The sequence below is a fragment of the Thermobia domestica genome, unplaced genomic scaffold, assembly GCF_964235325.1.
Source record: "Thermobia domestica unplaced genomic scaffold, izTheDome1.hap1.1 HAP1_SCAFFOLD_211, whole genome shotgun sequence".
Taxonomy (NCBI): Eukaryota; Metazoa; Arthropoda; class Insecta; order Zygentoma; family Lepismatidae; genus Thermobia; species Thermobia domestica.
The window spans coordinates 85678-98765 of record NW_027655936.1 but is presented as its reverse complement, the minus strand read 5'-3'; the positions used below and the strand labels follow the sequence as shown (position 1 = coordinate 98765).

Genomic DNA, 13088 nt, shown 5'->3' with positions numbered 1-13088 from the left:
GTAGGTTTCATTTAGGGCGAAGGCAGTTATGTTGTGTTCCTGCAGTAGCTGGGTATACATGATTTGGTGAGTAGGTAGAGATCGGATGTTGAGGAATAGGAAGTTGTATGTTGAGAGAGCTTGAGGTCTTGCCATCATTTAGGATGTCTCGGTAGAATGGATTTCAAAGTGTACATTCGGGCCGCTGTAGGTGGCATGCAGCTGGAGGTTGTACATGCTTTTGGCGCAGAGTATGATTTGGGTGAGAATGTGGTCCCTCTGGAAAGGATTGATGTTTTGGAGTGCAACAGTCATGAAGCGGAGAAGGTCTTCGACTGTCACGGGGTCTTTCAGAGAGTTACTAGGAGGAGTGGGAGTGTCTATAGGGCGGAGTGGTACCACTAATTCGGGTTTGGCTGGGTCGGGAGCAGGTTTACCTTGACAGCGGTAACTGTAGGTGGGGTGTTTTTCTCCATTCTGGTGTTACATTCTGGTGGGTCTTTGAGGTTGGGACAGTTCTTTGTTGGATGGTTTTGCGCGCAATAGCCACATTTGGTTTGGTTGATGCAGGATGAGGTGGTGTGGTCGTTGTAAATCTGGCAGTTTTCGCAGCGTACAGGTAGTGGGGCTGGAGTTTTGGAAGGTTCGACTTTATGTCGGCGTCTATAGATATAGGCGCCGTTGGCAAGAAGCTGATCGATGACATCTTGTTGGTTTGTTAGGATACGGACTAGGTAGGTAGGTCCTCGGTCGTTTTCGAAATGAAGACATTTCTTCACTTCGAGTCCTTCTTGACGAAGCTCGTCATGAATTTCATCATCGGAGATGTCGGGATCGACGCCGCGTATAACGACAGATAGGAGTGGAGGCCTTCTGGGAGGTGGAGGAGACTTTGGAGAGCTAGGATTTAAGGGTTTCAGGTTTGCTTTCGGTCCAAATATTTCAAATGTGGCCTTATTGCGTACGTGGATGTGGTAATTTGGATTTTGTGATTTCAGAATGAAGCCATTGTTGGTTTTGATAATTTGGTGAAGTTCGGCCCTAGGTACGTACTTTGAGATTTGGAGGAAGATTTCTCTCTCGGATTTATATTTTGGGTCATAGCCGGTCAGGAGGAAGTTGTGAACAGAGGTTGGAGTTGGAGGTATTAAGATAATTTTTTTTATATTTTTTTTATTTTTATAAGCTAGCCAACGGCTAGCACCCTGTTAGAGGGTTACGCCCTCTTTTAGGTAAGGGAAATTGGAACAATTATTGGATCAAGGATAATGGTTGGTCTAAGGGATGTTATGAAATAGAAAATCTTAATTTATTTAAACATATCAACAAAACAGAGGACTTAAGGCCATTTGCGGCCTTAACATATTGGATGGTACAGGAAAAGAAAACAAAGAAACAAACAAAATAAATACATTATATGCTGTGTTACACATAATCAGGAAATTACACAATATACATATACATATTGAAAAAGAAACAAAGTATTATTCATATTATGAAGCAAAGGTGATATTAAGATTATTTTTATTTTTTTTATTGCTAGCTTGAAAGCTAGCTACCTCTAAGAGGGGTACGCCCTCTTTCAGGGATGGGAAGTTAAAGGAAAAGTTTGTTGCATGGGTTAATTGTGGATGGTCTAAGGGAGGCTAGAATACTGGGTTATAGTGTTCGTTATATAGTTATTTATTTATTTATTAAAACAAAATAACATGGACATTATGATCTTTGCGATCATAATCATTATGACATCGGTAGTGGAAGGAATTTGGGAACAGACATATTACAAATACAATACAAATATTATAGTTCGGTACAAAAAAATTAACACATAATGTAAGCAGGGTATAAGAAGGTTTTGACGGACAATGTTGAAAAGAGGCATATTGATGGAAAGAGCAAAGCAATGAGTGAAGCAAAGTGAACAAAGAGAAAAAAAAGCGTTAAGATTCTATTTATTCGGCGAGGAAAATATGTTATGAGCATGATAGATGACATGAGGTGCAGACACGTCACAACACTAGGAAAGTGTTAAGTAAACGAATGCAGTTAACTTCTGCCTAGGGGCGACTCTAGGCTGATGGAGACATGGGGAAGCCCTGTTAGTAACAGAGGAAATCACTGTGCGATATAAGATGGAAATATATGAGGTAGATGAGCATGAATGCAAAAGTCCTCTATGAGCGCATGAGCAGGATGATTAGGTGGTAATGTGTAATAGTATAGGGTGAATAGTAAATGTAGAGGTGTATAAGTGTAGCGTGCTCGGTAGGGATGGAGTGTAAGATAATGAATGGTATCAAAAAGAAGTGGCTGGTGATGAGTGAAGCGGTCAGTAATGAACCTGCAGCGTAAGGCTTCTAGGTGATACTTGAGAATGGGAAAAGAAATACGAGAATAGAGGTCTTGGGTAGGACTAGGCAATGACATGCGAAAGGCAGTTCTAAATGCATGACGTTCGAGAATAGCAAGTTTTTCGTAATACGAGGTTGGGGCAGAGATCCAGGCGAGAAAACCATATGTCAGTACTGGTCTAAGAAAGACTTTGTAAGTGTTAAGAACAACATTCGAAGAGAGACCCCATGTGGTACCTGTTAAACGTTTCAGAAGATTAAGTCTGTTATATGCTTTTGCCTTCACTGAATTAAGATGTAGTGTCCAGGTGAGGTGGTGGTCGAATGTGATGCCTAGATAGGTAACTGTTTTGGTAGGATGTAACGGTACGTCATTGACTTGTAAGGATAGCTTGGTAGGATTTCGATGGACCTTCGTACGTTTTCGGGGTGAAATGAAAACGATGCCTTGTGTCTTGGCAGCATTGATGGTCAGTTGCCAAGTGTGGCACCAGTGCGTGAAACGATTAATTGCTTCCTGAAGAGTAAGATTGATTTGTGCTATTGTGCGACAGAGGGCAAGAAATGCAGTATCATCGGCGTATTGGAATAAAGAGACGTTCGGAGGTAGTTCAGGAAAGTCGGCGACAAAAAGCAGATAGAGGAGTGGGGATAATGCCGAACCCTGTGGAACGCCTGACAACAAGAAGATCGGGTGTGACAGCTGATCGTTGATGGCAATGTACGCAAGACGGCAGGTAAGGAAATGAAAGATAAGCCGGATATATGCAACAGGAAGTCGTAATTTGATAAGTTTATAGATGAGTCCTAGGTGCCAAACTTTATCAAACGCCTTTTCAAGGTCGAATAGAACAAGACAAGATGGCTGAATAGAGTTATAATGATGGGTGACAAGTGACGTAAGACGAAGGAGTTGGTCGTTAAATGAATATGAGGGCCGAAAGCCAGCTTGATGTGGTGGAATGATATGATGATCGTTTAAGTATGGGTGTAATCTTTTAACCAGGATCCGTTCGAAAATTTTACTAAAAGTGGAAGTGAGTTGTATTGGTCGATAGGATGAAACATCGGATGGTGGTTTTTTAGGTTTGAGAAACATGAGTGTTTTCGAAACCTTCCAATCGGTGGGAAAGAGACCAGTGCGGAGAATAAAGGTGTACATAAGAGCAAGCAGTGAGAGAAGAGCAAAGGGACATTCATTAATATGTCTATAAGTGATGCCATCGAATCCTGGAGCGGTGTTTCTCTTGCGGCGTAGTACAGCGGTGATTTCATTAGGTGTAATGGGAACAGTGACAATATGTTGCGGAAGAGTGTGATTGATGTTGGGCTGTAATTGAGGTGAATCAGTGTTGACTTGAGAAGTAGGATGAGTGCGGTAGGTGTGATTGGAAACTGATGGTGTAAAAATGCTTTGAAGATGATCAGCGAAGGCATTTGATTTGGACAAGTAGAGGATATGTTGTCTTAGTGGGTTTGCCACATAGAGCATTGAAACGTTTCCAATAGATTGTTGGATGTGAAGTATCTGCTAGATTATTGCATGTTTTAATCCACTGACGTTGTTTATAGGCGGAGAGATAATTCCTGACAGTACGCTGCAATTGGTGATGAAGTATAAGTGCATCAGGATTACGTGTGCGAAGGTAGTCGCGATAGCATTGGCGAGAGCGTCGAACCAAAGCAAGATAATGGGGTGGAAGTTTGGGGCGATATGGAACGGGTGAAGATTGTGGGATATAGAGGGTAGATGCGCGCTGGATTGCTGTAGTGAGAGTGCCAATTTGTTCAGTAAGATCATCAGAAGTGAGTGGGCCTTGGTAGGGTTCTATGGTAGAAGAGATATAATTACGATAGCTAAGCCAGTCGGCTTTGTCATATCGAGGTGTGACTCGAGAAGTGGGCAAACGTGATGGACATGCAAGACCCGTATGGTAGGTCAGTTTGATAGGAGCATGATCGCTACCTAGCAAATCTAAGACTGTGACTGTGCAATGATTGGCTAATGTATTAGAAGTAAGTGCGATGTCTGGCGTGGTGTTTGAGATTGGTCGAGTAGAAGAAGGAAGTGCAAGCAGTATGCCAGTAGTATGAGTGGTGATGAAGTCACAAAACTGAGTGCGTTCCTGGGGTGATCGACTGTGAAGGTTTACATCTGCAAGGATAATGAAATATTTGTACGTATCGGATATATATGAAAAGAAGGCGGTTGGAATGGGATTGCCAGGTCGAACATAGATTGTAGCGAACGTAATTGCGATGGACTTGAAATAAACGGTGGTGATGACATATTCAGGTAATTGCAGGTGAGAACAAGTGTGCTGTCTGTATGGCAGGTTATTACGAAACCCAATAGCAGCTCCACCGTTAGCGCGAAGGGTTGGCAGGGTATTGTCATGACGGATCAAGTCATAGCCAGGGATTCGGCACGAGATGGACTTTTTAAGAAAGGTTTCGTTAAGAAGAAATACTGTGATATGCTCTTCTAATAGTACTGCCTGGAAAAGGTCTTTGTTTTTAGGGAGTGATCGGATGTTGAGAAATAAAAAGTTTAAATCCATGATGCGGCTGAAGTTAGACTGTAGATTCGTATCGAATGGTATGAAAATGAACGTAATTATTTGAATAAGTAGCATAAAGAGAAACGTTAAAGGTTTGTTTTGCTGCTAAGGTGAGTTGTTGGAGAACGTGCTGTCTATGAAACGGGTGAATGTTCTGAAGGGCAAGTGTAAGGAATTCCAACAATTTGCCTACTGTCACAGGATCATCAACATGCTGATCGGTGTTTGTTGAGGTTGATTGTGTGCGTAACGGAGCTACTAATTCAGGATGTGCCTGGTCAGGAAGAGGTTTACTTTTACATTTGTAGCTATAAGAAGGATGCTGCTCTTTGCATGTAGAACACTGAGGAGGGAGTTGCATATTTGGACAGAGGCGTGTTAGGTGTGGACCGGAGCAATAGCCACAAACTGCAGTGTTTGTACATTGGGCCGTTGAATGGTTGTTGTACGCCTGACATTTCTCACACCTGAGTGGCATAGGTGCAGGTGAACGAGAAGGTTCCACGCGGTGTCTGCGTTTATAGATGTATGCACCGTGGGTAAGAAAGCGGTCAATAGTTTCCTGTGATGGTGTAAGGACACGCACCATGTAGGTGACACCGCTGTTGTTACGAATGCGGATGATTTTGTGAATCGTGTGCCCTTCGGATTGTAATTCATCCGTAACTTCCTCATCTGAATAGGTGGGATCGACTCCTCGAATAACAACAGATAACATCGGGGGTCGCTTCGGAGGAGGAGGTTGTTTACGCCGGGAAGATGTGAGGTTGGTGAGGATTGATTGTTTACCGAAGATTTCAAATGATGCTTTGTTGCGAATGGTAGTGGCGAAATTTGGATCGGGAGATTTGAAGACATAGCCATTGCGTGTTTTTACAACTTCGTGAAGTGGGAGGCTAGGTAGATATTTGCGTAATTGCAAGGTGATGAGTTTTTCGTTAGAGAACTTAGAATCGTAATGTTGGAGTAGAAAAGAGTGCAGAGATGGAGTAGTGTTGGATGAAATAATGACTTGGTCAGATGATTTGCGTACTGCTGAAGTGCCTTCGGCTTCCATATCTGACGATTCAGAGGCGGAAACAAAGTGTTGTTTCTTAGCTGGTGGTGAGTGTTTTACCTTGGCAGCGAAACTCGTACGACTCTGAGGTGATCGAGACCTCGTCCGAGTTGAAGTGCCAGAAGCTGCGGAAGCAGTAGAGCATTCGGAGTTTTGGCGATGTCTCTCCTTGCGGTCTTTCCGCTTCTCTACTTTCGCAGTGTGACCAGCGGGACCAGGGACAACTGGCGGTAAAAAATCGTGACGACATTCTAAGGATTGTCCAGAAACTAAGCCAGGGTCCGCCATCAGAGAAGCCGATGAAGGGGCACAAAGCCGTGCCAACTAGTAAAGCAATGATGTGATGCTATGAGATGAAAAATGTAAGGTGAGACGACCCGTTTGGATAGCCGTCAAGGTTGAGTAGTTTCAGGTGCCAAACTCGTAGCACTAGACGCCCTTGGCAGGATTAGTCTGACGTACAGTGCTCGGAAGTGAGGCAAGAGAAAAAACCCGGGATGAGGAGCAGGAAGGTAGCAAAAAAAAAAAAAAAAACAGCCGTACTGACGTGTGGTACGTCACAGCTGATAGATCGAAATGAATATCGATCTGGAGTATATGTTAAGATTATTTTTTTTTTTGCTAGTCGCGGTCGACTAGCTCCCGCCCAAAGGGTACCGCCCTTTATATCAGGAAGTGGAGTAATGGGATCGTGAGGATTTGGAGAGTGTGGATGGGTATTATTATTTTTATTAAACTTTATTCAACATCAGTTTATACACGATCATAAATAAAGTGGGGATACATTAATTCATTTGATTAAATAAGCATATATTGTGGAAAAGGGTGGACATTATGGCCTTTAACCATAATCATAAATTAAGGTGAATGGGATGAATGGAAATGAGGTGCACCAAACGTCACAACATCGGGTATAGTTAGCTAAACAGATGCGTGTTATCTTCTGATCCGGGGGCGACTCCGGATCTGATGGAGACAGGGGAAGCCCAGTTAGACAATAGGACTACTGTGCATAAGATGGAATGATACAAGGTGATGCCGTGGCGGTGATGTAGTCTGTGATGAATAGATGGTCTGGACTGTCGGGGGGTAGGGAGAAGTGGTAGAGGGTAAAGAGGAGGGAAAGCGGTGTATGGCGTAGAAGGATATTGGAAGGATGTAAAGCGAAATGATGCATTGTGGCTAGAAGCATGGGGTGATGAGTTTGAAACCGAGAAGAAATGTAGCGGTGTCGCAATGTTTCGAGATGGTAAAGAATGTGGGGAAATGGAGTGCGGTCATAGAGTTCGTTGGTAGGGCTGGGAAGGCGGATTCGGAAAGCTAGTCGGAGGGCATGCCGTTCAGGAATTTGTAGTCGAGTATAAAACGAGGGAGCAGCGGCAATCCAGGCAGTAAAACCGAAGGTAAGAACGGGACGAAGGAAAACTTTGTAAGTGGTTAAAAGTGTTCGGGTGTTTAGGCCCCAAGTTGTACCAGTGATGCGGCGTAAAAGATTGAGACGATTGTAGGCTTTGGCACATATGGATTTCAGATGGGCTGTCCATTTAAGATGTCTGTCGAAGACTATGCCTAAATATGTAACAGTGTTTTGTGGCTGGAGAGGAACGTGGTCGACATGGACAGAGAAGTTAGCCGGATTGCGATAGACGCGTGAGCGCTTGTTCGGAGGAAGAAATATGATTGTTTGTGTTTTGCCAGCGTTTAATTTCAATCTCCAGCGTCTGCACCAAGCGAGAAAGGTGTCAATTGCAATCTGCAGTGTTCGATTGATCTCTTGGACAGTGTTTGCGGTTGCGAGGAAGGCTGTGTCATCGGCAAACTGATATAAACTGATATTGCCAGGTAATGAAGGAAAATCGGCTACATATAAGAGATATAATAACGGAGATAATGATGAACCTTGAGGAACTCCAGAATGCAGGAAAATGGGGTGGGAGAGGTGGTTGTTGATAGATATATAACTAAGGCGGCAAGAGAGAAAGTGGAAGATGAAACGGATGTAACACAGAGGAAGACGGAAAGAGAGGAGTTTATATATAAGACCAAGATGCCATACCTTATCAAAAGCTTTTTCCAGATCGAATAAGACCAGACAGGAAGGTTTGGATGTATTGAACTGCAGTGTAATATGGGTTGTAAGGCGCATAAGCTGATCATTAATACTATAGGAAGGGCGAAAGCCTGCTTGCGAAAGAGGAAGTAAATTATGAGCGGATAGATGACGGTGCAGACGCGTAACAAGAATACGTTCTAGAATTTTGCTGAACACTAGCGTGAGCTGAATGGGCCGATACGAAGAGACAGCATGTGTAGGCTTGTTTGGTTTGGGAAACATGAGAGTGATCGAGGATTTCCAAGAAGTCGGAATGAAGCCTGTGCGTAAAATAAATGTATAGATAGCAGCCAGTAAATGAAGAAGAATATATGGAGCCTCTTTCACATGTCGGTAAGAAATACGATCAGCGCCTGGAGCCGACTGACGTTTTCTGGCGACTGTGATGTGTATATCTTCAACCGTAGTAGGAGCAGTAAGATCACTATTTGCAGGGAGATGGTGGCTGGAATTGGGTTGAAGATCTGGTGTTGAAAGATTGAGATTATCGGCTGGATGGCGGCGTAGAGACGGATCAGGTGAAAGAGGAGTGAAAATTCCTTGAAGGTAATCGGCAAAGGCGTTTGCTTTCGCAGTATCGTCAGCAAGGGGTTGGTCTCCGTCTAAGAGTGGGTAAGGTGTGCGAGATGAGCGGCCAGTGAGTTGGTGAAAACGCTTCCAGTATTTTGTGGGATGAGTGGTGGTGGAAAGTTCATTACAGGTAGTGATCCAGCGACGGCGTTTATAAGCAACTATGTAGTTATGGACAGTCCGTTGATACTGACGGTGGAGACGGAGAGACTCAAGATTGCTTTTTTTTTAAGTTAGCTAGCTATGGTGTAGCTAGCACCCATTGCGAGGGCTACACCCTCTATTAGGGAAAGAGATTTAACATATTTGTGTTGGAAAAAGAAATATTTTCTGTTGGGCAAAGAGACATTTATGAACTGTATTAAACCCCCATAAGTTTTATTTAATTATTTATTTATTTTATTATACGTGAGGAGGTCCTGTTAGTGACAAGCGGGTTTACTGTGCATGATATGAAGGTGAGATATGGGCCGGTACGTGTGATGTGCTGAGGATACTGATGATGTTATAGTCCGGATGATTTGGAGGTACGGTATATTTATATAATGCGAAAAGCAGTGAGAGAGGTGTAGACGTGTGGTGATGGCTGTGAGTGTAGGGAGCGTCGCTGTAAACGGTTTCAAAAAATAAAGCGTGTTCGTTGTCATACCGTTGAGTTATATATTTAATACGAAGAGCTTCAATATGATAAAGTAGGTGAGGAAATGTGATGCGGTCGTACAATTCACGGGTTGGGCTTGGTAATTTAATGCGGTAGGCTAGGCGGAGAGCATGTCGTTCCATTATTAACAGCTTTTCGTAATGTTTTGCGCTTGCTGATATCCAGGAGGTAAAACCATATGTAAGTACGGGACGGAGGAAGACCTTGTAGGTGTTGATAAGCGTAGAAGAATGAAGACCCCACGTTGTACCTATGAGACATTTAAGTAAATTTAATCTATTTTTGGCTTTGCTTACAACGGTAGCGAGGTGTGGACGCCATGTAAGATGATGATCAAATGTTATACCCAAGTATTTCACTGTCTTTGAGTGCTGTATGGCAGCATCATTGACGGTAAGGGCAAGACGAGCTGGGTTTCGATGAACTCGTGATCGACGTTTTGGTGGAATAAAGACTATGGCCTGAGTTTTGGTAGCGTTTATTGTTAAGCGCCACGTCCGACACCAATCGCTAAAGCGACGGATAGCTTCATTCATCGCAGTGTTTATTTGAGAGATAGTCTTTGCTAACGCCAGGAAAGCCGTGTCATCGGCGTACTGAAATGTATGAATATTTTGCGGTAAGGACGGCATGTCAGCGACATAAAGCAGATACAGCAGTGGGGACAAGGCAGAGCCTTGCGGAACGCCGCTATGAAGAAAAACAGGATAAGAGACACTGTCATTGATGTAAATGTAAGCCAGGCGGTTTGAGAGAAAATTAAAAATGAAGCGGATGTACGTGATTGGAAGACGGAAAGACAGAAGCTTGAATAAAAGTCCCAGGTGCCATACTTTATCAAATGCCTTTTCGAGATCGAATAAAACTAAACAGGCAGGCTTGGAAGAATTGTAATGATTAGTGATCATGTTGGTGAGGCGAAGTAACTGATCGTTAATACTATATCCTGGTCGGAAACCAGCTTGATGTAAAGGTAGCAAATTTTTCGCTGTCAAGTGAGTGTGAAGTCTTTTGACAAGGATGCGTTCCAATATTTTACTGAAAGTAGGAGTTAATTGTATGGGCCTGTAAGATGATGCGGAATTTAGTGGTTTGTGTGGCTTAGCAAACATGAGTGTTTTGGAAGTCTTCCACTGAGGGGGAAGATAACCTGTGCGGAGAATAAACGTAAATATAGTTGCTAAAAGGTGTAGTAAGGCGAGAGGCGCTTCTTTGACATGACGATAAGTGATTGAGTCCAGACCAGGGGCAGTATTGCGCTTGCGAGCCGTGACGGAGTTGATATCTGTTACAGTGATAGGCGTAGTAAGAGGATGTGCGGGTAAAACATGAGACGTACTGGGTTGAAGTTCTGGTGAATTTATGTTAAAGGTATGTGTGGGATGCCTGCGAGGAATGGCTGCTTCAGACGGAGTGAAAATAGATTGTAGATAGGTTGCGAAGGCGTCTGCTTTTTCTTTATCTGTGTGAAGAGGATTTTCATTCTCTAGAAGAGGATAGGTAGTGTGGGTCTTGCGACCAGTGAGCATGTTGAAACGGTTCCAGTATCTGGATGGGTGTGCATCGTCTGCCAAATTATTGCAAGCTTTTATCCATTGACGGAGTTTATATGCTTTAACATAATTGTGAACTGTGCGTTGAAATTGACGATGTAAGTGCAATGACTCTAGATTTCCTGTACGTTTGTAATCTTTGTAGAGCGCTCGTGAACGTCTGATAAGTGGTAAATAATGGGGTGGGAGCGTTGGGCGATAACTATGGGATGTACTAGTCGGAATAAAACGGCTGGTAGCGTCATGGAGTGCTGTAGTTATTCTATCCAAAGAATTATGAAGATCTTCCTCCGTTTCTGATAAAGTTGAGTTTGCAAAAATGCTACTGAGGTAATTTCGATATCCTGTCCAGTCGGCTTTGTCGAAGCGCAATGTGGTACGAGTGACAGGAGGTAAGTGGGGTGCTGGACGGTGTGAAGAAGTGAGTGATAATTTAACGGAAACATGATCACTACCAAGCGGGTCGAGTACTGTGAGAGTACACCGTGCAGAGATACTGGCTGAAGTAATGACAACGTCTGGAGTGGTATCCGAGATCGTTCGGGTAGAATGAGGCAGGGTATGGAATGTGCCGGATGTTTCGGTTGCAATGAAATCTAGAAATTCTTCCTTTTGGCGGGCTGTTCGACTGTGAAAATTTATGTCTGCCATAACGATGTAGGTGCGGAAAGTGTCTGAGATATACTGAAAAAAATTTAGAGGTATGGCATGACCAGGGCGGATGTAAATGGTAGCCAAAGTGACATATATATCTTTGTAGTATAGAGTGGTAATGATGTATTCCGGGATGTTTGGTATTGACAGTAAATGTTGGCGATAGGCGATTGATGGAGAAAACCCAAGGGCGACTCCGCCATTTGCACGGCACATGGGTATGGTTGTGTCATGTCTGAGCAGTGTGTATCGTGAAAATTTGCAGCTTTGTTTAGGCTTCAGATGAGTTTCGTTAAGGAGAAATGCATTGACTTGTTCTTCTAGTAGCAGTTGTTCAAACAGTGGTTTATGTGATTGAAGAGACCGGATATTAAGAAACAGAAATATTAAAGCCATAATGATCGATATACAGTAAGTGAGGTTTTTAAGAGCTAGGTGGAACCGCAGTAGCATGGAAATAAGCATACGGACCTGAATATGTAGCATTTAATGTGACGTTTAGAGTTGCCTGAGCTGCAAGTTGGATTTGTTGGAGTACATATTGTCTTTGAAATGGATGAATGTTTTGCAGAGCTACGGTGAAAAATGCAAGAAGTTGTTCGATTGTGATAGGTTGATATACTGAAGTGATAGGCGGAGATTCAGATTTAGTTTCGGGCGGTCTGATAGGCACCACAAGTTCAGGTTTAGTCTCGTCCACTGGTGGCCTGGCTTTGCATTTGTAACTGAACGTAGGGTGTTGTTCAGGACATGTGGTACATTTAGGCGGTTGGTGGGTATTTGGACAGACCTTAGTGAAGTGAGACCCGGAGCAAAAGCCACACGTTGGTTGATTTGGACATTTTGATGTTGGATGCGAATTATATTTTTGACACTTTTCGCATCGGAGCGGGAGAGGTTGTGGAGTGCGAGATGCCTCGAAGCGGTGTCGACGTTTGAAGATAAATGCCCCTGAAGTTAGAAGTTCATCGATAGTTTCTTGGTGCGAAGTAAGAACACGCATCATATATGTCGGGCCCATATTATTCTTAATGCGGATGCATTTCGTAATGACATGGCCTTCCTGTTTGAGCTCGTCGGCAACTTCTTCGTCTGTGATCGACGGGTCCACACCACGTATAACTACAGACAAGGTAGGCGATTTTCGTGGTGGTGGTGGCTGTTTGGCTCTTTTGTCGGCTAATCGTGCCATAGTGGCTGTTTTGCCAAAGACTTCATAGCTGCAGCGGTTCAGAATTTTATAGGCCAGTTTCTCATCTGTGGATTTTATGATGATGCCATTGCGAGTGGGTATTAGTTCAGAAATTGACGTACGAGGTACGTACTTACAGAATTGCTGGAGCAGAATTTTGAGATTGGCGAATTTAGGATCAAACTGTTGAAGGATAAAGTTGTATAACGGTGGACGTTGCGGTGTTTGTAATGGGGGAAATTGCCGGTCGTCTCCTAGATCTATCTGAAGTTCAGATTCAGAATCGCTAATTGTGTGTGCTTTCTTTGATGGCTGGGACAGAGGTTGTCGTGAAAGAGCTGGTGAACGTGAGCGAGATCGAGATCCAGATGGAGATCGACTAGTGCCTTGAGCACGT

At 43.5% G+C, this 13088-nt stretch overlaps 1 protein-coding gene across 1 annotated transcript; it reads right to left on the bottom strand.

Annotated features, from left to right (window-relative positions):
- Positions 1-3754: 3754 nt before the first annotated feature.
- LOC145676556 (uncharacterized) lies at positions 3755-4891 on the bottom strand. The gene has a single exon (XM_081747389.1). The coding sequence runs from the start codon at positions 4889-4891 to the stop codon at positions 3755-3757; it is 1137 nt and encodes a 378-aa protein (XP_081603515.1).
- Positions 4892-13088: the final 8197 nt, after the last annotated feature.

Excerpts from the sequence above, each read along its gene's own strand:
- LOC145676556 (XM_081747389.1), bottom strand. The coding sequence starts at position 4,891 with ATGGATTTAAACTTTTTATTTCTCAACATCCGATCACTCCCTAAAAAC.